This window comes from Oncorhynchus clarkii, chromosome 4, assembly GCF_045791955.1.
Source record: "Oncorhynchus clarkii lewisi isolate Uvic-CL-2024 chromosome 4, UVic_Ocla_1.0, whole genome shotgun sequence".
NCBI lineage: Eukaryota > Metazoa > Chordata > Actinopteri > Salmoniformes > Salmonidae > Oncorhynchus > Oncorhynchus clarkii.
In genome coordinates, this window is record NC_092150.1 from 70,265,307 (window position 1) to 70,292,068 (window position 26,762).

Genomic DNA, 26,762 nt, shown 5'->3' on the forward strand with positions numbered 1-26,762 from the left:
ATCAAATAAATGCTGCCCTAGTAGTTTGAATACATGAACCATACAAAAGTGTCAACTGAAACGAAAAAAGACACAATCTTGGAAATACATCAACTGCATGCTCCGTAAGTTTGGTGATGATTGTTGCCTCCTGGTGAGAACCTAACACTTGTTGGGTAAAAGGCCTTAGAGAAAGTTTCATCTTGGATGATACAGTGTTGGACAGTGAAGAACCTCTTCATCTGATGCAGACTTCAGAGCCTCTCTGTGTTTTCAGGTGGAGTGGGAGCATTAACGCGTGTCTCTCCACAAGCTCCATCAATTAGTGTGTGTGTGTGTGTGTATTTGTGTGTGATGATCGATCTACTGTAAGTGATGATCGACCAGTGTCTCTCTCCCTCACAGCACTCAATCGATTACTGCACAGCCTAGTGTGTGTATGCATCTCATCACCTTTGAGGAACATGTGTGTGTGCATGGGTGTATGTCTGAAAACTCACCTACAGTATGCCTGAGATCTCAGCTTGAAGTGTCTGTCTCTCCAACCAATGAGCACAAGTGTGAGCATGAACACACAAGCGTGTGTGTGTGTGTTAGTCTCACTTAATGATCTCTACTGATGACCATAAATGTGTCTCATCACTAGAGGCTCTCTATGATGGCTACCTCAGCGTAGTCCGGACTGAGTCCGTTCAGGTAGAGTCCACTGCCATTGCGGGCCAGGGCTCCAGGGACAGGAGTGAGGGAGAGAGCCAGGTTGGGGTAGGCCTCCCTCTCATCCCCTGGCCCCAGGTTCACGGACAGCGTCCTCCTGCCCGGGGTCATCTCCTGGGTGATGGGGTTGAGGCCCAGCTCTGAGGACAGTCGACGCTTAATGGAGGCAGCACGCTCAAACTTGTTCGAGATGTCTACGCTCAGGCGACGCCGTGTCTCCTTGAACTCAGCCGACACGTTTGCCGTCCACTCTGCTGCATGGATCCGGAACTCCCCTACCTACAGAAAGAAAGAGAGAAAGAGATAGAGAGGGAGGAGACTTTCCCCCGGATTCATCAGGAATTCCTGATGTATTTGACCTATTCAAATACTCTTTATATACACAGTACCAGCCAAAAGTTTGGAAATACCTACTCATTCAAAGGTTTTTCTTCATTTTTACTATTTTCTAGAATGTAGAATAGTGAAAACATCAAAATTATGAAATGAAACATATGGAATCAGGTAGTAACCAAAAAAGTGTTAAACAAATCAAAATACATTTTACATTATTCAAAGTAGCCACCCCTTTCCTTGATGACAGCTTTGCACACTCTTAGCATTCTTTCTTTCACTCTGTGGTCCAACTCATCCCAAACTATCTCAATTGGGTTGAGGTCGGGAAATTGTGGAGGCCAGGTCATCTGATGCAGCACCCCATCACTCTCCTTCTTGGTCAAATAGCCCTTACACAGTGTGTTGGGTCATTATCCTGTTGAAAAACAAATGATAGTCCCACTAAACACAAACCAGATGGGATGGCGTATCACTGCAGAATGCTGTGGTAGCCATGCTGGTTAAGTGTACCTTGAATTCTAAATAAATCACCAACAGTGTCACCAGCAAAGCACCCACACACCATCACAACTCCTCCTTCATGCTTCACAGTGGGAACCACACATGCGGTCACAAAGACACAGAGTTTGGAACCAAAAATCTCAAATTTGGACTCATCAGATCAAAGGACAGATTTCCACCCGTCTAATGTCCATTGCTCATGTTTCTTGGCCCAAGCAAGTCACTTCTTATTATTGATGTCCTTTAGTAGTGGTTTCTTTGCAGGAATTCGACCATAAAGGCCTGATTCACTCAGTCTCCTTTGAACAATTAATGTTGAGATGTGTCTGTTACTTCAACTCTGTGAAGCATTTATTTGGGCTGCAATTTCTGAAGCTGGTAACTCTAAAGAACGTGTCCTCTGCAGCAGAGGTAACTTTGGGTCTTCCTTTCCTGTGGCAGTCCTCATGAGAGCCAGTTTAATCATAGCGCTTGACGGTTGTTGTGACTGCACTTGAAGAAACTTTAAAAGTTCTTGACATTTTCTGGATATATTGACCTTCATGTCTTAAAGTAACGACGGACTGTCGTTTCTCTGCTTATTTGAGCTGTTCTTGCCGTAATATGTACTGGATATTTTACCAAATAGGGCTATATTCTGTATACCACCCCTACCTTGTCACAACACAACTGATGGGCTCAAACGCATTAAGGAAAGAAATTCCACAAATTAGCAAGGCACACCTGTTAATTGAAATGCATTCCAGATGACTACCCCATAAAGCTGTTAGAGAGAATGCCAAGAGTGTGCAAAGCTGTTATCAAGGCAAAGAGTGGCTACTTTGAAGAATCGCAAATATAAAATATATTTTGATGGGATTAACACTTCTTTGGTCCTACATGATTCCTTATGTGTTATTTCATAGTGTTGATGTCTTCACTATTAATCAACAATGTAGAAAATAGTAAAAATAAAGAAAAATCCTGGAATGAGTAGGCGTGTCCAAACTTTTGACTGGTACTGTATATATATATCACAGGAGGTTGGTGGCACCTTAATTGTGGAGGACAGGCTTGAGGTAATGGCTGGAGCGGAATTAGTCAAATCAAATCAAATGTAATTATTTCACATGCGCCTAATACAACAGGTCGACCTTACAGTGAAATGCTTACTTACGAGCCCCTAACCAACAATGTAGTTTCAAAAAATACAGATAAGAATAAGAGATAAAAGTAACAAGTAATTAAAGAGCAGCAGTGAAATAACAACAGCGAGACTACATACAGGGGGGGTACCGATACACAGAGAATGTGCGGGGGCACCGGTTATGTGAGGTAGTATGTACATGTAGGTTGAGTTATTAAAGTGACTATGCAGAGATGACAACAGAGAGTAGCAGTGGTGTAAAGAGGGGGTGAGGGGGGGGGGGGATGGGTAGCCATTTGACTAGATGTTCAGGAGTCTTGGCTTGGGGGTAGAAGCTGTTTAGAAGCATCTTGGACCTAGACATGGCGCTCCGCTACCACTTGCTGTGCGGTAGCAGAGAGAACAGTCTATGACTAGGGTGGCTGGAGTCTTTGACTATTTGTAGGGCCTTCCTCTGACACCACCTGGTATAGAGGTCCTGGATGGCAGGAAACTTGGCTCCAGTGATGTACTGGGCTGTTCGCACTACCCTCTTGTCATGACGTTGGCCTGGGGGTAGGTTTATGACAGTCATAAATACCTCTTCCCCCCTTTTTCCTCTCTCTACCCTACTGATGTGACATTTGAGAACCCCTTGGTTAACATAGAGATTCTGGGAACATCAGAAGGTGAGGGGAAATGAACTATATTCTAGTAATCCGACCAATTGAACATATCCCTTCCTACAGTGCCTTGCGAAAGTATTCGGCCCCCTTGAACTTTGCAACCTTTTGCCACATTTCAGGCTTCAAACATAAAGATATAAAACTGTATTTTTTTGTGAAGAATCAACAACAAGTGGGACACAATCATGAAGTGGAACGACATTTATTGGATATTTCAAACTTTTTTAACATATCAAAAACTGAAAAATTGGGCGTGCAAAATTATTCAGCCCCTTTACTTTCAGTGCAGCAAACTCTCTCCAGAAGTTCAGTGAGGATCTCTGAATGATCCAATGTTGACCTAAATGACTAATGATGATAAATACAATCCACCTGTGTGTAATCAAGTCTCCGTATAAATGCACCTGCACTGTGATAGTCTCAGAGGTCCGTTAAAAGCTCAGAGAGCATCATGAAGAACAAGGAACACACCAGGCAGGTCCGAGATACTGTTGTGAAGAAGTTTAAAGCCGGATTTGGATACAAAAAGATTTCCCAAGCTTTAAACATCCCAAGGAGCACTGTGCAAGCGATAATATTGAAATGGAAGGAGTATCAGACCACTGCAAATCTACCAAGACCTGGCCGTCCCTCTAAACTTTCAGCTCATACAAGGAGAAGACTGATCAGAGATGCAGCCAAGAGGCCCATGATCACTCTGGATGAACTGGAGAGATCTACAGCTGAGGTGGGAGACTCTGTCCATAGGACAACAATCAGTCGTATATTGCACAAATCTGGCCTTTATGGAAGAGTGGCAAGAAGAAAGCCATTTCTTAAAGATATCCATAAAAGGTGTCGTTTAAAGTTTGCCACAAGCCACCTGGGAGACACACAAAACATGTGGAAGAAGGTGCTCTGGTCAGATAAAACCAAAATTGAACTTTTTGGCAACAATGCAAAACGTTATGTTTGGCATAAAAGCAACACAGCTCATCACCCTGAACACACTGTCAAACATGGTGGTGGCAGCATCATGGTTTGGGCCTGCTTTTCTTCAGCAGGGACAGGGAAGATGGTTAAAATTGATGGGAAGATGGATGGAGCCAAATACAGGACCATTCTGGAAGAAAACCTGATGGAGTCTGCAAAAGACCTGAGACTGGGACGGAGATTTGTCTTCCAACAAGACAATGATCCAAAACATAAAGCAAAATCTACAATGGAATGGTTCAAAAATAAACATATCCAGGTGTTAGAATGGCCAAGTCAAAGTCCAGACCTGAATCCAATCGAGAATATGTGGAAAGAACTGAAAACTGCTGTTCACAAATGCTCTCCATCCAACCTCACTGAGCTCGAGCTGTTTTACAAGGAGGAATGGGAAAAAATTTCAGTCTCTCGATGTGAAAAACTGATAGAGACATACCCCAAGCGATTTACAGCTGTAATCGCAGCAAAAGGTGGCGCTACAAAGTATTAACTTAAGGGGGCTGAATAATTTTGCACGCCCAATTTTTCAGTTTTTGATTTGTTAAAAAGGTTTGAAATATCCAATAAATGTCGTTCCACTTCATGATTGTGTTCCACTTGTTGTTGATTCTTCACAAAAAAATACAGTTTTATATCTTTATGTTTGAAGCCTGAAATGTGGCAAAAGGTCGCAAAGTTCAAGGGGGCCGAATACTTTCGCAAGGCACTGTATATAAAGCCTTGACGACAATATAACCTCCTGTTCCAAGTACGTGAGGTCTGCAGCCTCTGCGTTAAAAGGACTAACATGTCAACTACAGAACTAAGCCAATCTCAGCGTGAGCTTTGGTTGCGAATGGTATGAACTTTGAACTCTTATTCACTACAGAAGTGATACCTCCTAGCCGTTGAGTTAACAACAGCAGCTGCAAACGCAGGCTATGAAAGAACAGACAGAGTATCCCGTCTACCACACAACAACATTACTACAACGTATCCAATTGACCACCAGAGACATTCTTCAAAGGACAAGGACTCGGTTTGGCAACACGGCCTTCCATCTACCACCAACCTACCGAAGCGCAACTCAGAGTAAATATTTATTGCATTTCCCTTTTCCAAATGGGAGGTAATTTAGAATGCATAAAATACAGTATTTACGAAAGCACAGCTTCTTCCTTTGGTCCTCAGTCTTCCCGCTCTTTCACTCAAACCCAGACCTTTTCTTTTGTGTAACCAGCTGTCATATCTGTTCTGCCCACTAGGGACGTTTTCCCTTTATGACGTAATTTGTAATCAAGGTATGATTAATTCTTTGTATATGTAATTCTGTGTGATTAGTTAGGTATTTAGTAAATAAATAATTAAACCCAATTTTGTATTGCTGATTCAAGTTGTTAGGCAGGGTTCGTGAAGAATTTACAACTTTCAGATGAGACTGAATTACGGTGACGATTAATATTGACTGCTATTGCCCGCAGCACATGTCCTGGTAATCCGTCTGGCCTTGTGAATGTTGACCTGTTTAATGGTCTTACTCACATTGACTGCGGAGAGCGTGATAACACAGTCTTCCAGAACAGCTGGTGCTCTCATGCATGTGTTTAGCTCGTCTGGTAGGCTCATGTCACTGGGCAGCTCTCGGCTGTGCTCCTTGTAGTCTATAATGGGTTGCAAGCCCTGCCACATCCGACGAACGTCAGAGCCGGTGTAGTACGATTCGATCTTAGTCCTGTATTGACGCTTTGCCTGTTTGATGGTTCGTTGGAGGGCATAGTGGGATTTCTTATAAGCTTCTGGGTTATCGATGCACTTATTGATGAAGCCAATGACTAATGTGGTGTACTCCTCAATGCCATCGGAGGAATCCCGGAACATATTCCAGTCTGTGCTAGCAAAACTGTCCTGTAGCTTAGCATCTGTTTCATCTGACCACGTTTTTATTGATCTAGTCACTGGTGCTTCCTGCTTAAAAAAAAAAAAACAGGAATCAGGAGGACAGAGTTATGGTCAGATTTGCCAAATGGAGGGCGAGGGAGAGTGTATGCGTCTTTGTGTGTGGCGTGTAGGTGGTCCATTTTTCTTCTGGTTGCACATTTAACATGCTGATAGAAATGTAGTAAAACGGATTTAAGTTTCCCTGCATTAAAGTCCCCAGCTACTAATATCGCCGCCTCTGGGCGAGCGGTTTCTTGTTTGCTTATGGCGAAATACAGCTCATTCAATGCTGTCTTAGCAATAGCTCAAGACTTCCTTTCGTGCACCGGCTGTTGTTTACAAAAATACATAGACCGAAGCCCATTGTTTTACCAGACACCGCTGTTCTATCCTGCCTGTACATCGTATAACCAGCCAGTTGTATGTTGATCTTGTCGTCATTCAGCCACGACTCCATGAAGCATAAGATGTTACAGTTTTGAAAGTCTCGTTGGTAGTTTCATCTTCCCCGTAAACTCGGCGATTTTATTGTCCAAAGATTGCATGTTTGCTAGCAGAATAGAGGGAAGTGGGGGTTTATTTGATTGCCTGCGAATTCTTAGAAGACAACCGGACCTTCGGCCACTCTTTCTCCGCATCCTCTTCACACAGATCCCGGGGATCGGGGCCTGTTCCCGAGGAAGCAGCGTATTCTTCAAGCCGTGCTCGTCTGAGTCGTGAAAGGCAGAAGAGGATTCTGCTAGTCCGTGGTCAATAATCGCAGTCCTGAAGTTTTTTTCGCTCATAAGAGATGGTTGCGTCAACATTATGTACAAAATAAGTTTAAAAAATAAGTTATAAACAACGCAAATAAGCAAGTAAGTAAAACGTCTTAATCCTGAGCCATATTTGATACCGTTAGTGTAACGGTATCAAATACATCAAACACATGGTTTGATGCCATTCCATTTGCTCTTGTTATGAGCCATTCTCACCTCAGCAGCCTCCACTGATACATCCTTTTGACAAAAGGAACCGATGGCCTTTTCCCCTTTGAATGAAGTTTCTACCCAGAACTATCCATTCACTACACGAGAACGTTCTTTATAAGATGCAATGGGATGCAGGGCATTTTCATGGTTACAGAGAGGAAGAGAAAAGGAGAGTGGGGAAAAATGGAAGAAGGGGGGATGAAGTTATTGATTATTTTCATAAAATATAGCATGCATACCTCTAGAGTATTTTCTTACACAATAAACTGAGATGAGCTGTCTTGGGCTACTAGATCGAAGACCCCCAAGCTAAGATTTGCTTCCCTCCCCCTCTTCATCTTTTGTCCACATTTCCATTCCTCCCTCTCTTCCCACTCTTACCCTCTCATTTTCACTTCTCCGCCACACACTCTCTTGTTCTCTCACTGTCTCCCTCACTCTCAGTAATAGGTTTCTATGTAAAACTCAGGTCTGCATCATAGGGCTCACACTCACACTCCTAATGATGCACAATCCTAAGTATTCACACGGCAGTCACACATATCTCTCCCTTTGTAATGGGATTAACTTTTAAATCAGATAATGAATGGAGATTAATATGGAGGAGGTTTGTGCCTGTCAGCGTTCATTTGTCTGTCTGTCTGTCTGTCTGTCTGTCTGTCTGTCTGTCTGTCTGTCTGTCTGTCTGTCTGTGTGTGTGTGTGTGAGACAGAGCGGTAAGATGTCCCATGATTAATTTGCGATTGGAATTTAACTGTAATAATCATCCTTTAAAAATACATGCTACAACTGAATTAATCAGGGAATTCCATCCACGTATAAATTGTAAACTAGGGGGTGGATGTAGAATTAAGCACACTGCTAGGGAGGAGGGTAGGTGGTTTCGGCATCCTTTATACACTGAGTGTATTTCCATGACATACAGGTGAATGCTATGATCCCTTATTGATGTCACCTGTTAAATCCACTTCAATTAGTGTAGATGAAGTAGAGGAGACAGGGTAAATCATTATTTTTAAGCAATTTAGACATGGATTGTGTGTGTGCCATACAGAGGTTGAACGGGCAAGACAAAAGACTGAAGTGACTTTGAACGGTGTATGGTTGTAGATGCCAGGTGCACTGGTTTGAGTGTGTCAAGAACTGCAATACTGCTGGGTTTTTCACACTCAACAGTTACCTGTGTGTATCAATAATTGTCCACCACCCAAAGGACATCCAGCCAACTAGACACAACTGTGGGAAGGATTGGAGTCAATATGGGCCAGCATCCCTGTGGAATGCTTTCAACACCTTGTCGTCCAGGGGTAGGCAGCCCCATTTCATGTTTTTGTCCTGGAACACCCAGGTGTGTTGAATTTAGGTAATCACTGATAAATGAACTCAGTTGGTCAGGTGTGGTCCCTAGTTGGACCAAAATCCTGCAGTATCTACGGCACTCGAGGAACAGGGTTACCTGCCACTGTTATAGTCCATGCCCTGACGAATTGAGGCTGTTTTGAGGGCATAAGGAGACGCAACACAATATTAGCAAGGCGTTCCTAATGTTTTGTACACTCAGTGTAAAATGGTTAAGAAGATATACTGTACATCTGATCGAAAAGGTTGGTTTATTTCGAAGTGATCCGTTTTAGGTCGGTGTTGAATAGGCAAGATCGTGGTCGAATACTCTAGCAAACACTTTGCCTCACCCTGTTTGGGGATTTGATATATGGTCACAACATGTTGTGCTGTGATTGGGTGAATTCACAGCTCTATTCCAGCTAACAATTCTAGGGAGAGAACGTTTTTGTAATGTTCCCCTATTGTTTGAGAGTCCAGTTTTCCGTTAGTATGGGGAACATTGTATGTTAGCAAAAACCTTTGGATGTTTTGGTGTTAAAGTTAGCAGAACATTGCCTTAATGTCAAGCAGAACATCTCTATAACGTGGTTACAATGTTCTCAGAATATACAACATGAATGTTCTAGATGCGTTTTATGGGACGTTGCAAGAACATTCGTGTCCAGTTTTCTGAGGGTTAGGAGAATATTCCATCAACGTCCCACCAAACATACACAGAACATGGTTGCTATGTTATCAGAATGTAAGATAGTAATGTTCTATAAATGTTTCAATAACATTTTTATGTATCATTTATCAGGACCTGCCTGATGGTCCCAAAGAATTGTTCTCCACAAAACATTTTTGATCACACCTTGTTGCTGTTACCCATGAAGGCCCTGATTGGTGAACCACTGATCCATTCATAACTATTTTTGCCTGTTGGCAAGGGATACTCATACTGATTTTAACATAGTGTTTTCAACTTACATATTTGACGCACTTTGAGATACTTGATTTTATTGTGTATGGTCATTCACAAAGTAATTAATCTTCAACATGTCCTCATCTGGGATTTGAACTCACAACCTCTTGGTGCACAGTCTTCAGATCTTGTTGCCATGCCACCATGTCTGTGTCACTTATCAGTTCATTTGACTATTCTACTACTGAAATTCTACCAAAACATTGACTGTAGTACTCGCGCTGAGAAAACATTGGACCACTGCTACTCAACTTGTAGAAATGTCTACAAGGCCCTCCCTTTGGCAATCTGATCACGACTCAATTTTGCTCCTCGCTTCTTATAGGCAGAAATTCAAACAGGAAGTACCTGTGCTAAGGTCTATTCAATGCTGGTCTGACCAATCGAAATCCATGCTTCAAGATTGTATTGATCACATGGACTGGGATATGTTCCTTGTAGCCTCTGAGAATAACATTGACGAATACACGGATACGGTGACTGAGTTCATCAGGAAGTGTATAGGATATGTTGTACCCACGTCGACTATTAAAACCTACCCAAACCAGAAATCATGGACAGATGGCAGCATTCTCGTAAAACTGAAAGCGCGAACCACCACATTTAACCATGGCAAGGTGACTGGGAATTTGGCCAAATACAAACAGTGTAATTATTCCATCTGTAAGGCAATCAAACAGGCAAAATGTAAGTACAGAGACAAAGTGGAGTCGCAATTCAATGGCTCAGACACAAGACGTGTGGCAGGGTCTACAGACAATCACGGACTACAAAGGGAAAATCAGCCACATCGTGGACACTGACGTCTTGCTTCCCGGACAAGTTAAACACCTTCTTTGCCCGCTTTCAGGATAACACAGTGCAACTGATGCCGCCCGCTACCAAGGACTGTGGGCTCTCCGTGGCCGATGTGAGTGAGTCATTTAAGCATGTTAACCCTCGCAAGGCTTCCACCCCAGACTATCAGCATTCATCATTCAACACCATAGTACCCTCCAAGCTCATCATTAAGCCCGGGGCCCTGGGTATGAACCCGGCCCTGTGCAGGGTAGCCTAGTGGTTAGAGCATTGGACTAGTAACTGGAAGGTTATAAGTTCAAATCCCCGAGCTGACAAGGTACAAATCTTTCGTTCTGCCCCTGTATAGGCAGTTAACCTACTGTTTCTAGGCCGTCATTGAAAATAAGAATTTGTTCTTAACTGACTTGCCTAGTTAAATAAAGGTAAAAACTACTTCCTGATGGGCTGCGCCCAGGTGGTGAAGGTAGCAAACAACAACTCCACTTCTCTGATCCTCAACTCAGGGGTCCCACAAGGGTGCATGCTCAGCCCCCTCCTGTACTCCTTGTTCACCCACTGCGGGGCCACACATACCTCCAACTCAATCATCAAGATTGGAGACCACACAACAGTAGTAGGCCTGATTACCAACGAGAGAGTGGTGCCGGGAATATAACCTCTCACTCAATGTCAACAAAACAAGGGAGCTGATCATGGACTTTAGGAAACAACAGAGGGAGCACGCCCCTATCCACATTGACAGGACCGCAGTGGAGAAGGTGGAGTTCCTCTGCGTACACATCAATGACGATCTGAAATGGTGCACCCACACAGACAGTGTGGTGAAGAAGGCGCAACGGTGCCTCTTCAACCTCAGGAAGCTGAATTTGTCTTGGTCCTTAAAACCCACAATTGAGAGCATCTTATCGGGCTGTATCACCGCCTGGTACGTCAACTGCACCGTCCTCAACTGCAGGGCTCTCCAGAGGGGGGTGCAGTTTGCCCAACACATCACTGGGGACAAACTACCTGACCTCCAGCACCCGGTGTCACAGGAAGGCCAAAAAGATCATCAAGGACATTAACCAACCAAGCCACAGCCTGTTCACCCCGTTATCATCCAGAAGACAAGGTCAGTACAGGTGCATCAAAGCTGGAACCGAGAGACTGAAAAACAGCTTCTATCTCAAGTCCATCAGACTGTTAAATAGCCATCACTACCCAGCTTCCAAACCTGCACCTTAGAGGCTGCTGCCCTATATACATAGAAATCACTGGTCACTTTAATAATGGAACCCTAGTAACTTTAATGATGCTTAAATAATGTTTACATACTGCTTTACTCATCTCATGTATATACTGTATTCTATTCTACTGTATTTTAGATCATTGCTCGATCTAATATTTATACATTATTTTACTTTTAGATTTGTGTGTATTATTGAGAATTGTTAGATACTACTGCAATGTTGGAGCATTTAGCTACACCCACAATAACATTTGATAAATATGTGAATGTGACCAACAAAATTTGATTTGATTTGACACATGAATGTTACTGCAACATTTACATTTAAAGCATCTAGACCATTAATAGAGAATGGTGCCGAAGGAGATGGCTGCCGTTTTACGACCCCGTAACCAATTGTGCTATTGTGTATGTTTTTTTGCGTTATATGTCAATTATTTTGTACATAACGTTTCTGCCACTGTGTCTTATGACCGAAAAGAGCTACTGGATATCAGGACAGCGATTACTCACCCCGTACTGGAGGAATAGTTTTTTTTCAACGAGACAGACGGGAAGGATTTATTTCAGACACCCAACAAGACCCTAATCCCCGTCATTCACCGGTGAAAGATACAGTGGCATCGTGGACGAAGGTCAGGGTGCCTTGTAAGGATCTGTCGCTGAGAGGGTAATCTACCTTTACCATCGGTCCTATTAGCCAACGTACAATCTATTGATAATAAAATAGACGTACTACGATCACATACATCCTACCAACGGGCCATAAAAACTGTAATATCTTATGTTTCACCGAGTCATGGCTGAACGACGACATGAATAACATACAGCTGGCTGGTTTAAAGCTTTTTTGGCAAGATAGAAGAGCAGCCTCTGGTAAGACGGGGTGACAGTCTATGTGTATTTGTCAACAACAGCTGGTGCACAAATTCTAAGGATGTCTTGAAGTAGAGTATCTCATCATAAGCTATTTACCAAGATAATTTTCATCTGTATTTTTCGTAGCTGGCTATGTACCATCACTAACCAATGCTGGAACTAAAACCACACTCAATGAGCTGTATATGGCCATAAACAAACAGGAAAATTCCTCATCCAGAGGTGGTGCTCCTATTTGCCGGGGACTTTAATGCAGGGAAACTCAAATCCATTTTACCTCATTTCTACCAGCATGTTAATGTGCAACCAGAGGGGAAAAAAACTTTAGACCACCTTTACTCCACACACAGAGACGCGTACAAAGCTCTCCCTCGCCTTCCATTTGACAAATCTGACCATAATTCTATCCTCCTGATTCCTGCTTACAAGCAAAAACTAAAGCAGGAAGCACCAGTGACTCGGTCAATAAGAAAGTGTTCAGATGAAGCAGATGCTACGCTACACAACTATTTTGCTATCATAGACTGGAATATGTTCCGGGATTCTTCCGATGGCATTGAGGGCTACACCACATCAGTCACTGGCTTCATCAATAAGTACATTGATGACGTCATCCCCACAGTGACCGTACGTACAGGCAACATCCACACTGAGCTAAAGGGTAGAGCTGCCGCATTCAAGGAGCGGGACTCTAACCCGGAAGCTTGTAAAAAATCTCACTATGCCCTCCGACGAACCAACAAACAGGCAAAGCGTCAATACAGGACTAAGATTACGAAGATCGTACTACAATGGCTCCATTGCTCGTCGGATGTGGCAGGGCTTGCAAACTATTACAGATAACAACTATTACAGAGCTGCCCAGTGACACGTGCCCACCAGACGAGCTTAACTACTTCTATGCTTGCTTCGAGGCAAGTCTCACTGAAATATGCATGAGAGCATCAGCTATTCCAGACGACTGTGTGATCACGCTATCCGTAGCTTATGTGAGTAAGACCTTTAAACAGGTCAACATTCACAAGGCCGCAGTGTCAGACGGATTACCAGGACGTGTACTCCGAGCATGCGCTGACCAACTGGCAAGTGTCTTGTACTCCCTGTTCACTTATGACTGCATGGCCAGGCATGACTCCAACACCAAGTTTGCTGATGACACAACAGTGGCCTGATCACCAACAACGATGAGACGGCCTATAGGGAGGAGATCAGAGACCTGGCTGCGTGGTGCCAGGACAACAACCTCTCCCTCAACGTGATCAAGACAAAGGAGATAATTGTGGACTACAGGAAAAGGAGGACCGAGCACTCCCCCTTTCTCATCGACGGGGCTGCAGTGGAGCAGGTTGAGAGCTTCAAGTTCCTTGGTGTCCACATCACCAACAAACTATCATGCTCCAAACACACTAAGACAGTTGTGAAGAGGGCACGACAAAGCCTATTCCCCCTCATGAGACTAAAAATATTTGGCATGGGTCCCCAGATCCTCAAAAGTTCTACAGCTGCACTACCGAGAGCACTGGTTGCATCACTGCCTGATATGGCAACTGCTCTGCTTCCGACCGCAAGGCACTACAGAGGGTAGTGTGTACGACCCGGTACATCACTGAGGCCAAGCTTCCTGCCATCCAGGATCTCTACACCAGGCGGTGTCAGAGGAAGGCCCTAAAAATGATCTCCAGCCACCCTAGTCGTAGAGTGGTAACAGAGCGCCAAGTCTAGGTCCAAGATGCTTCTTAACAGCTTCTACTCCCAAGCCATAAGACTCCTGAACAGCTAATCAAAGGGCTACCCAGACCTCTCTTTTTTGCTGCTGCTACTCTACCTACATGTACATATTACCTCCATTACCTTGACTAACTGGTTGCCTTGCACATTGACTCTGTACCGGTTCCCCCTGTATACAGCCTCGCTATTGTTATTTTTACTGCTGCTCTTTAATTATTTGTTATTTTTATTTTCTATTTTTTACTTATCTATTTTTTTACTTAACACTTTTTTTTCTTAACCAACAATGCTTTAAGAAGTTTTTAAGGGCTTGTAAGTTAGCATTTCACAGTAAGGTAACACCTGTTGTATTCGGCGCATGTGACAAATACAATTTGATTTGATTAATATCTTATGTTCTGAGAACATTTGACATTAAAAAAATGGTCTCTTGAAACATTCCTTGCACATCATGGAAACATGTCTGTGAAATGACCTAATGAGACTTAAGGAAATGTTCTCTAAAATTCTGGGAACGTTTGTTCTTAGCTGTGATCTTCCCATCTTGGTTCCCTTCCACATTTCAACATGCAGTGATTACCAGTGTACCACAGACACTTATGGTATAGGATACCTATAGTATAGCTTCTGAAAATATCTATAGGAAGTATCTGTGACTGTGTATTGTGGTTTGGTGCAGTGATTTCCACACACATCACGTACCTCCTCCTTGGTTTTCTTGGAGATGACTCTGAACCAGTCTCCTATCATACTGAGCACGGCAGCAAAGTAGGCTAGACCAATCAGGATCCAGAACCACACCACAGGCTTGTAGTAGTCCAGATACTCTATCTCAGAACCACCTATTGGGAGGAGACAGACACATATTTAATAAAGACTACACAAGCCAGAGAGCAGAAAGAGAGCGAAGGAGAGAGAGGCTATGTCACACAGAGTATTGATTATTGAGAAGAAGGGTACAGCAATCCCATTTTGTCTCAGCAGATTAAGCACACGTGTGATTTCAAACAAACTCTTTCTAAGACACAGAAGGCGGGATAGCAGAGGAAGAACATACAACATAGTCAGAAAAGAGAACTCTTAAATACCTTTTTCAAGACCTTTTTCACCGGCCACAAAGTCACCGAAGCCGATGGTGGTGAGGGTGATGACCACAAAGTAGATGGACTCCAGCGTGCTCCAGCCCTCTATGTGTTTAAAGATGACCGCCGGCAACGCCACGAAGAGGACACAGCCAAACAGGATGAAGATCACGGTGGAGATCACCCTGATCTTGGTCTGGCTCACTTTCCACTTTTGAGGGAGAGACTGGGAGGCAGGGTAGAACAAATGAATAAAGAGATGGATAAAGATATTAATAAAAACAATCCTCAAATGAATGATGCATTACATAATTAGGTAAGGAATTTAACATTTGAAAATCATTATAAAAACATCCAGGGCCTTTTTTAACAAACCAAATGCAGTTCTTTAAATAGCCTGCCCCATATTTGCTAAATATGTTGAACATATTTTCAGTCCACATTATTCTTATTGCATTGCTTCCGTATGGAAATACATTGTTAAACATGGGCCTTCACGCTGATATAGGGGCTAGGCCTACTGTAATTATCAGTCTGGACATAGACATGCCAAATGTAGTCAACAGGCATGATTCAATTCACTAGGCTATTGATGAAAAAAGACCATGTATAATTCTTATCAAATTCTAATAAAATGAAACAACTTGTTTTAAATAGGCTGTGTCTAAATACAGTAACAGGCAGTAACAGGCAGAAACAGGCAGTAACAGGCAGAAACAGGCAGTAACAGGCACCATAATTGCTTCCCATGGGCATATAATACAGACAAGGCAACTTAGACTATGGAGGGTTTTATGCACATCCCAACTTTTCAAAGGAGCTGCATGGACAAAAATAATGTCCAATATAAAGAAAGAGCGGGAATGTCTGTTCACTCGTGATATTTTAATAAAATATTGGTTATAGGCTATTGATTAGGCAAAATCAATGCCATAACCAATTGCGTTACCGCAAAGACCAGCTTTTGGTGAGTCTTAATATCACCAGTAGCACTGCTTGAAATTGGCACATGTATCTAAGGACACAGCTCACATATTTCCGCCCTTCCCACCTCAGCTCAAACGAGCTGATATAAGACAGGTAAATTACCATCCCTGGCGCCAGGGTTGGAAAATAGCAAAGCTCTGGCTTTTACATGTCGAAATTACCAAGGAGCGTGTATTTGACACTAGCACCGCCTTAACGCCAGCCGAAAATAGAGCCCTCAGTCTTTAACAAGGCCTTTCTCCAGTCACTTCACAATGACATGAGTCATTTCCTTGTGTTGGCCTTTTTCCTGGAATATATGTCCAGTGTTTTTTGAATGTCACACACTCAGTGGGTCGGCCTATGAGATTTACTCATGTTCTTACAGATCAAGTCATGCTGTGCTCCATTGTATGCCATCAGGCTATACATTTTTATTTTATTTTTTAACCTTTATTTAAGTAGGCAAGTCAGCTAAGAACAAATTCTTATTTACAATGACGGCCTACACCTCTTGAACTGAGATGCAGTGGAACACTGTGGGCTTACATCAGTAGGCTACATCGCAACACAAACAGCACAATCGCCGGACAAAGTTTAATTCAAACCCATAGAAAGACAGGTGTAACAGGGGTATGACAGTCTGTAGCATTAGCAAAACTTCTTAATACACTGAAGTGTACACTCCACGATAGAGTCCTTGGCCTTGTCCTTCCCTAGACAGTGGGTTACACAAGAATGAGAACAGGGACACTGGGACTGAAACTTAAAGAAGGGTCATCCTCAGATCAGCTCATCAGTGATGTGTTCCGCTGTGTTTTTCAGCGCACAGCAGCTAGAGCCCAGAGAGAGAGAGAGGTCAGAGTCAGGACTGAATCCAGCCTCGGACCCTGACAATAAATATTGATACGGAGGGATTAATGATGATGAATAGACCAAAGCCGCTTGCCAAGCATAATATATATTTCACAGCTCAGCCATTTTTAAAACCCCTCAAGAGTCGATTGACGTGCCCACGCGTCACATGTGATATAATTCTAAAACATTGAATAGCTCCTGTGTTTTTATGAGACTTACTGTTTCTCAGGGGCAGCTGGTAGTTTAGCGGTTAAGAGGGTTGGGCCAGTAACTGGAAGATCGCTGGTTTTAATCCTAAACCAACTAGGTGAAAAATCTGTTGATGTGCCCTTGAGCAGGGCACTTAACCCTAGTCGCTCTGGATAAGATCGTATGTCAAGTGTAAAAAAGGAATTGCAGTGGCTGTAGCTCAATCCCCTCTTTCTGCCTATTCCATAACATTGGCTTGTGAAACAGGATCTGGACAAAGGAATTGTCTGTAAAACTCAAACCGTTTAAGCTAGCAACTCATACTACCCCATTTTCGAAGAGGAGACTCTCACAAACTCCCACACACTTTGGTACGTGGTACGCGTCCACATACTAATTTCAAAGATCTCTTCTCACAAAACTGACTGTCCAGACTGAGCTACAATCTAATAAGTCACCAACATCGACAGGAAAGACTTTAAAAAACATTAGAACTCACTTGTTTACCATTCGACACACACAAGCATTAGGGGAGTTGTTAGAAGGTGACCCAGTACCACACTGTAAAAACGTCACAAAAGTGAATAGGGTGTAAAAAGTGCCAAATCGTAAAACTTAAATTAATAGCCTGGGTGTTAATTTGCTTGAATCACTGAACAACACAGGTGCATATTAGAGACAGGCATCTATTTCCTTAATGCAAGCAGCTTTTGCTGATTTGCATTGTTAATTGTTTAATTCTCTTCCAGCATTTTAATAAATGTCTTAATTTCCTGCACTAATATGTTATCATTTACACACTGTCATGTTTCTTTTGTCTTAGTATGCCTCTATTTTGGAGAAGAAGAAAAAACGTTATTATTATAATTATTCTCCACTTTGACTGTGCATTTTCGGTAGTTTTTACCTTTGCCAGTAGAGGGCGATCAGACAATATCTGGAGGTCTGTACTCTCGAAGTTGTGGACTATTTTTGTGCTTATCAGCTAGCTGTAAGCAGCCAATGGCGAGCAGATTTTTGACTGAATTATGTAATGTAACAAATCAAACATTAAACTTCGTAAACAATTCATGGTAACCTCGTTAACAATTCATTTCGACTCAGCGTTTATGTGATGAAAGTCGTGCCATTGCCCTAGTCTCTATTTGAGACTGTGTTCAATTGAAGTTTCACGCTAACCAAAGTGACTTAATATTGGTCTACATGTTTTCTTATATCTCCTAGATATAGGACAGACACTTCAAAACCTTATTCCTTGTGATTTAGTTTTTGACTGTCTGTTTTTCCATTTATGAATGTGTTATTCAATGGGTTTCTATGGACCATAGCAGCAAAAGGCCATATTCAATAATTTATCAAATAATAAATAAATACATGTTTTTATACCTACAGGGTCCTAGAATTCAAATAGCTAAATGACCCATGGTTAGCTTAGAAGTTATCGCGAACGAAGGGCTTAGACTCACAGTGGCTCTCCTGCTGGATGATGTAGTACCGTACAACTCTGTTGCTCCCTATGGGCAACACTAGCAGAGAAACACATCAATCAAAGCTCATCTTACAGATCCTTCAATTAAATAATTAAAGAGAGCGGTCTATTAGATGGCTACTGTAACTAATTTTCCCCAGCCCGGGGAAAATATAGACAAACACTACTAGTCAGTCAAAGTAATAGTTCCAACAAGGACAGAGAAATCATCAAACAGTCACTGTGGCTGTCTCAGTGAGTTCTGTGTTGGCTGGTGCCTCACTACGGTGTGTTTGATAGCCCAGGTTTACATGCCGCTCCTTGTGGCTGGTTTTGGATTGGTGCGGCTCACTGTACCTCGTTGTGAGTCGTTGTAGGTGGGCAGGGAGGGGAAGATGAATGACTCACTATAACACTGTGCTCTTGTTCCGTTTATAGAGTATGTGTCTTCCTGGCTGAGAAATGGTCCTCTCTAATCACACGGTGTGTGTGTGCAGTGAACAGTAAGAGCAGAGTACCTTGGTGATAGGTCTCCTCCAGTGAGGGAAAGACTCTTCTTACTGGCATTAATAATGGCTGTACATGTTTGCTACAGCAACACAGCCAAGCTCTTCTTTTGACTCTTGTAGCATTGCTGTTAATATTCAGTCCAGAGGAAGAGATACTACATGTATGGGAAAAAAAATCCATATCCTCATGTGAGCTTGGTAACCACTCAAATAGTCTGTATTGTAAGCGTGGTCTCCAGAAGCCATTGTCATGGCAACCTAAATAATGCATTTTTCTTTTATCAGCTCAAGAACACGCAGCTCAGTGATGGACAGCAATGGTCAAACTACTTCTGCATTGAAAATCTCCTTATGCGTTGGAAATTAACTGAGGGGGTGTAGGAGCTGGTTAGGTAAAAACAAATACTCAACCACTAGTGTGTGTGTGTAGACAAAGAACTCTTATTTTCATGTCATCCAACAAATGTATATGCCTGGAATTTGCTAAAATGGCATTGGCACTTGGATTGGATCCAGTGCTATGGTCAGATGACATGTTAGTATAACTCTTTGGCCACGCACACCAGTGGTGAGTTTGGCGTCGAAATAAGGATGCATAAGAAGAAAAGAACCCTATACCTACTGTAAAATAGGATGGTGGAGTTTTGATGTTAAGGGGCTATTTTGCTTCCACTGGTCCTAAGGCCCTTGTTAAGGTCAACAGCATCATAAACTTTATCCAATACCAGGACATTTTTTACTAAAACCTGGTTTCCTCTGCCAATAACATTTTGCAATGAACATCTCAGTCTCTGGACTGGAACCCCATTGAAAACCTGTGGTATGAATTGAAGAGTGCAGTCCATAAGAGCAGAAAAGGGATATCAAGGATCTGAAAAGATTCTGTATGGAGGAATGGTCAAGATCCCTTCCAATGTGTTCTCCAATCTCATAAAACATTTTAGAAAAAGGCTCAGTGCTGTTATTCGCGCAAGGTGAGGTATTGAAAGGTATTGAAAACAGGGTGCCAATCATTTTTACATATGCATCTTTTTGAGAGAAAAAATACTACAAAATCTCTTTCTCTGAGCAATTGCATTAGTATAAAATAATGTAATTTTCAAAAAATATTAAGCATACAATATAGCTCAGAATCTGTATTACTTGTTTTACACAATATTTTTTGCTCATCTATATTAAGGATGCCAATAATTTTGGACCTGACTGTATGAAACGTTTAAAACTCACCCCAACTATCTTCTCCACTCTGTTGATGCCTTTCCCAAAGATGGTCCCAAGCTGGTCTCCAACACCAGCCAACAGGAAGCCAAAGAGGGGGATTCCCAGGAGGGCATAGATGATACAGAAGATACGTCCCCCCTCCGTGTGGGGAGCGATGTTCCCAAAGCCTAGAGAGAGGAGCGATCATAAACCCACACCCACACACAAACACACATGAAGAGATTAACTAGACCAGGGGTTCCCAAACTCGGTCTCCCAATCTCTGTTTTTCTACAAAGGGACCAGGACGACTGATCCGTGTAAAGGAAAGAATGAATGGGGCCATGTATCGTGAGAATTTGAGTGAAAACCTCCTTCCATCAGCAAGGGCATTGAAGATGAAACGTGGCTGGGTCTTTCAGCATGACAATGATCCCAAACACACCACCCGGGCAACGAAGGAGTGGCTTCGTACGAAGCATTTCAAGGTCCTGGAGTGGCCTAGCCAGTCTCCAGATCTCAACACCATAGAAAATCTTTGGAGGGAGTTGAAAGTCTGTGTTGCCCAGCAACAGCCCCAAAACATCACTGCTCTAGAGGAGATCTGCATGGAGGAATGGGCCAAAATACCAGCAACAGTGTGTGAAAACCTTGTGAAGATTTACAGAAAACGTTTGACCTCTGTCATTGCCAACAAAGGGTATATAACAAAGTATTGAGATAAACTTTTGTTATTAACCAAATACTTATTTTCCACCACAATTTGCAAATAAATTCATTAAAAATCCTACAATGTGATTTTCTGGATTTTTTTCTTCTCATTTTGTCTGTCATAGTTGAAGTGTACCTATGATGAAAATTACAGGCCTCTCTCATCTTTTTAAGTGGGAGAACTTGCACAATTGGTGGCTGACTAAATACTCCCCCCCCCCCCCCCCCCCCCACTGTATATGAAGTATTCCAAGAAACAATTTAAATGAACTATTCAGATCTTGCCGTGTGACCTACTGAGGATTGAATTGAGTTTATTTCAGTTAATTGGTTTCCCTTAACCAAGAGTAGCTACTAATTAATATATTCTATATTTGCTGCTCAGCTGGGGTGAAATTCAGCATACACAGTGATTCTATAGGATAGACCTGAAGAAAAACGGATTAAAATACACACAGTGTACAAAACGCTCTGTGACCAGGTGAAGACTGATCAAGTGAATCCAGCTGAAAGCTATGATCTCTTATTGATGTCACTTGTTAAATACCCTTCAATCAGTGTAGATATAAGGGAGACCAGTTAAATAATTATTTTAGAGACAATTGAGACGGATTGTGTTTGTGTGCCATTCAGAGGGTGAATGTGCCAGGCATTGGTTGGAGTGTTTCAAGAACTGCAACGATGCTGGGTTTTTCACACTCAACAGTTTCCTGTGTGTATCAAGAATGGTCCACAACCCAAAGGACAACCAGCCTACTTGACACAACTGTGGGAAGCATTGGAGTCAACATGGGCCTGCTTTCCTGCGGAACGCATCGAAACCTTGTGGAGTCCATGCCCTGACGAATTGAGGCTGTTCTGAGGGCAAAGGTGGGTGCAACTCAATAATAGGAAGGTGTTCCTAATGTTTTGTACACTCAGTGTAAATCTGTCAATTAAGATTCCATTAAAATACCCCTTTTAGGGGGACATCAGGTGATGACTAAACGACCATCCTGTCTGACCCTTCAATTTTCGGATCAGGAAAATATCTTGAAAGAATCATGAATAGCTAATAATCCAAGCATGATTTTTGAGTGCTCCAGTGCCTTGACTTAAAAACATTCATGTTTTGACAATAACTCATTCAAGCAATTGCAACAGGAACTGTGTGATTTAGGATGTGAAGACAAAGCAGATCATGATCATGTCAACTGAAAGCTGCAGCATTAACCAGTCTGAGAGAATGAATGAGTAGAGGGAGTTCTACACTAACTGGCTTAAAGGGGTAGAGAGAGCCTAATCACAAGGATCAGCAAGCCAGTGCCACATCTATAATTCACACACACCCTCCTCTCACCTCCAGGAGCTCACACTGCAGACCTGTGCATTACACACACACACACACACACACACCTTTTTTCTCCCCAATTCAATGGTATCTAATTGGTAGTTACAGTCTTGTCTCACCGCTGCAACTCCTCAGCAGAGTCCGTACGGTCGAGAGCCATGCATCCTATGAAACACAACCCAACCAAGCTGCACTGCTTCATGACACAATGCCCACTTAACACGGAAGCCGGAAGCCACGGAAGCCACAGGAAACACCTGGCGTGTCAGCGTGCACTGAGCCCAGCCTACCACAGGAGTCGCTGGTGCACAGTGGGACAAGGACATACCTGCCGGCCAAACCCTCCCCTAACCCGGACGACACTGGGCCAATTGTGCACCGCCCCATGCGTCTCCCGGGCGCGGCCGGATGCAACAAATCCTGGACTCGAACCCAGGATCTCAGGTGGCACAGGTAGCACTGTGATGCAGTGTCTTATACCGCTGCGCCACTCGGAAGGCTCTACAGGCACACAGTTAACCAATTAGGCTGCACTACTGTATTCAGTGTGGTGAATGATCCCCATTGAAAATCCACCATCTAATTGCAGCAAGAAATGCATATATCAGGCAAAGGCCATTATGATTCCCATTATGATTCCCATTCAAAAACCCCTTAGCACTAAACAAATTGAACACTCATTCACAAATCCCTTCATGTACTACAACAGCGCCATTCAAAATCCCTTTGGTCTGAAACAGCTTATAGTAATTACAAAAATCTGAACGACACATTAACACTATCCTTCAAAGCACAGAATCACTCTCTTCCTTAAATACTGTAAGTAGAGTCAGTGGATGTAACCAAATCTAAATCCAATTGCCATTGGAATTTCAATAGATATTAAAGGAACTACTGTATATTTAGACAATATATATATATATATTTTATTACACCACTTTACATTAAAAGGAGTAGATTTCCCAAAAGCCAAACCCCCTTTAGGCTACATGCAACTGAGCCAATTCCATCAGCCAATTCCACCTGTTTAGACTGGAGACTCCTGAGCCAGGACAGGACAGGAAGGGCCTGCAGGGTGGAGTCAAATGGCTCTGTGGCTTCACTTCCTGACAGACAGTCACATGCCACACACACACCAATCACGCCTCATTAATTGCTGCACTCAAACAATCAGAACTCAACAGGACACAACATTAGTCATTACACCCCATGCATGTGGTGAGGAGGATAGATATTGCTCTCGCTTTTTAACTTCATGTCTTATTATTTATTTATTTGAGACAGATGCCAATCAGATGCCAATCAGCACTGTCTGGCATGTTGAATGAAATAACCAATAGACGTGTTGTATCATTGCACTTGCTGACACTTCCTGTTCTCAGCATCAGCAAAATCTCTGGTTAAGATTTCCTCTGTCTGAATGAATCTAACGTGAGATACACAGAGAGAGAGAGAGAAAGACACAGAGAGAGAGAGAGAAAGACAGAGAGAGAGCGAGAGAGAGAGAGAGAGAGAGAGAGAGAGAGAGAAGCCCATTTCCAGGGTCAGTAGCTATTGTCATTACTCAGGAGGGAGGGCTCCTTTCATGGGATGAAAGAGAGGACTACATGGGCAGAGAGTGGAGGAAAGTGGAGGAGAGGAGGAAATCAGGAGAGTTTCTGAAGGAGAAAACCCTTTTAGCACCGGAGATGGCGAGGAAATATGTGAAACATCACTATAGGCTGTCAGTCACTGACTTCTGTACAACTGAAGAGTAACCCTCTGCTCTCTGTATCAAAGACATTTGATGGGATAGTAGTGTAGAGTGTAAAGCTATAATCCTTACCCACTGGGCACACACTGGTTGAATCAATGTTGTTTCCATGTCATTTCAATTCAATTATGTTTAACCAACGTGGAATAGACGTTGAATTGACATCTGTGCCCAGTGGATAGTTGCTACACCTTTGTTTTATTATTAAATAATTAAATATACCCATTGGTTCTTAAATAATATAACATATAAATGCCTCATGAACTTATTTAGCTTTTAATCAGTTGATGATATGGGCGAGAGAAAGAAAGGGGGAAAGAGAGAGAGAGAGAAAATGAGAGGGGTAGAAAGCAATAGACAAGCTAAAGCTGGTAGATTAGAGCATAGTTTACTGTGGGTTTTTAAATGAGGCTTCAGATTTTTAACACTGAATACAGTACATCACAAATTAAAATGTGTTCAGGCCTTAAAGAGGCAGTGTGTGAACTGTGTGTGAGAACTGTGATGACACCTGACAAGACCTCCACGGCCATTATCCACACATACTCCACATCAAGTACAGTGTGTCATCACACATACAGATGTAGGATCTTAATTTGAGCCAGTTTGCTACAGCTGGAAAATAATCCTGCAGCAACAGGAATTGTGAATTATTATGTGGATTATAAAAACATTCACATTTTTACAGGGGTTGATACATTTTTCATAAGGAAAAATCAAGTCTGAAATGTCAAAGTGGGAATTAAAAACGTCAGAAGCTTTTTTAAACCTCAATTACACTACACATTTTAAATGTCCAGCATTGCAGGAGAGTTCTCCTTCAACAGGTTGATAAAATGAAGATCCTACATCTGTACTGTAATAGGTTATCATTCATCAAGTCACGCAATAGCAACGTGCTAATTAACAAGACAATACAGTGTATGCCATAACACACATAGCAACCTGTCGTAGCCCCTCTCAGTGGGACCAGTGGGACTGCAGATGGACAATAAAAGCTGAATGACGTCACTGCTCTGGAAATGAATGTACTTTAAGATGCAGGATCTAAAACGTAATTAAGGTGAGCCGCTTCATTAGCCTTTACAGTGGGAACAGGCTCGTTAGGCTTTATTGAGACACATTTGAACCCCTATGGATGGCGTGACAACAGATATACCATGGCCTAGTTACTGTAACTGTATACTGAGTTCAGCAAACTTGGTTCAAGATTCATGATGTTTGTCGGCACCATTTGGATACCAAAAGTTCCATTATTTATGTATCCATTATTTATCTTAAAGTGGATAATTCACCCTCTCGTCTCTCGTGTACAGTACTTGGGGGTACAAGATCTGGGGGAGAAGCAGCGTTAGATACAACACCAGAACAGAACACTGTAATGAACTATTAACCCTTCAATGTCAACTACCTGTCTCATTTACCAGCTCTGTGCCTTAAGTGCGGGATAAATCCTCTGAGAGCTGTTTGATTTTCACACCATGGAGATGCAGCCTTCACAGGAGAGACAGGCTATAGGAGGGGGACTAAATGAGGGTTCCCAGGAGAAAAGCCCATTGTGATGAATTGAATTGTTTGCCTCTGCCTCACTGTCAGATATAGATGGCAAAGACAGAGAAAGAGAGAGAAAACAATTACAATCCAGAGTTGTTTCAATTCACTTCCTGGATAGATTGAAATCCAGGCGAAGCCAGAGAACGCCTGATAACCAATTAGACCTCTTCTACCCCCACATCTCCCAAACTAATCATTATAAGGTAAATTAATCAGAGAGGATACTGTTCAACCATCTCTAATTGATTCAAAGAAGCTACTGCAGCAGAGAGAAAGAGATAGAAGAAGGCTAGTTATAAACACAATTTAACCAAAAGGCTTTAATTATTATCGTGGAGATGAACTGTGAGCCATTTCGTTGTTGGAGAAAGTCTGCCAGTCTGTCTAGTCTTTTGTTTCTGGGCGGTGGGATGAAAAAAATAATGGGAGAAAATTAATCACCCGATTGTGTGTTATATTCTTTCTACTGTACCTCTCCTCTATTCAATGAGCTAAGCAATGGCTGCATATCTGCAAAAGCAGCAGTTAGCAGGGAAGATTGTCTAAATGGCTAGACAAAGTGTGGCCATTTAATACAAACGAATTGTTAAAGCATTAAAGTGGTGTTATGTCTGTCAAGTTCACAGGAAGCTCCCCTAGTTAAAGGATATGTAACATTACCTGTGGACAACCCCTTGAAAACAAAGGCAGTCAAAACAACATCAAAGCAGTTCACAAACATTTGTAAAGAAAAACTGAGAAAAAAGCCTTTCATGATGTTGTTTAGTCAGACAGAGATCCAAAATCAAACAGCTTGAAAGGACAAAACTGTCCTGCAGATAAAAAAAGCATTCAAACTAGATTAGTTTTAGTTGGAAATCTAGAAGTCTTGTCAGTGAACACCATTGCCTGGTTCCAACAAAAAGCAATCTCAAACATGCCTACACAAGACTTGTGCTGCAGTGAAGGGAGAAATAGAACTCCGTTCTCACATCCCAGATGCCTATCATCAAATGTCAGAAAAGCACTGATGGAGGG

At 42.4% G+C, this 26,762-nt stretch overlaps 1 protein-coding gene across 1 annotated transcript in view; it reads right to left on the reverse strand.

Annotated features, from left to right (window-relative positions):
• Positions 1-621: 621 nt before the first annotated feature.
• LOC139407817 (potassium channel subfamily K member 2-like) overlaps positions 622-26,762 on the reverse strand; it is a 40,361-nt gene continuing 14,220 nt past the window's right edge. The window contains exons 4-7 of the mRNA XM_071151682.1: positions 20,425-20,585; positions 15,214-15,433; positions 14,828-14,967; positions 622-972 (exon numbers count right to left, since the gene is read on the reverse strand). Of these exons, the coding sequence (XP_071007783.1) occupies positions 622-972; positions 14,828-14,967; positions 15,214-15,433; positions 20,425-20,585 (872 nt within the window). The remainder of the gene's footprint in view (positions 973-14,827; positions 14,968-15,213; positions 15,434-20,424; positions 20,586-26,762) is intronic.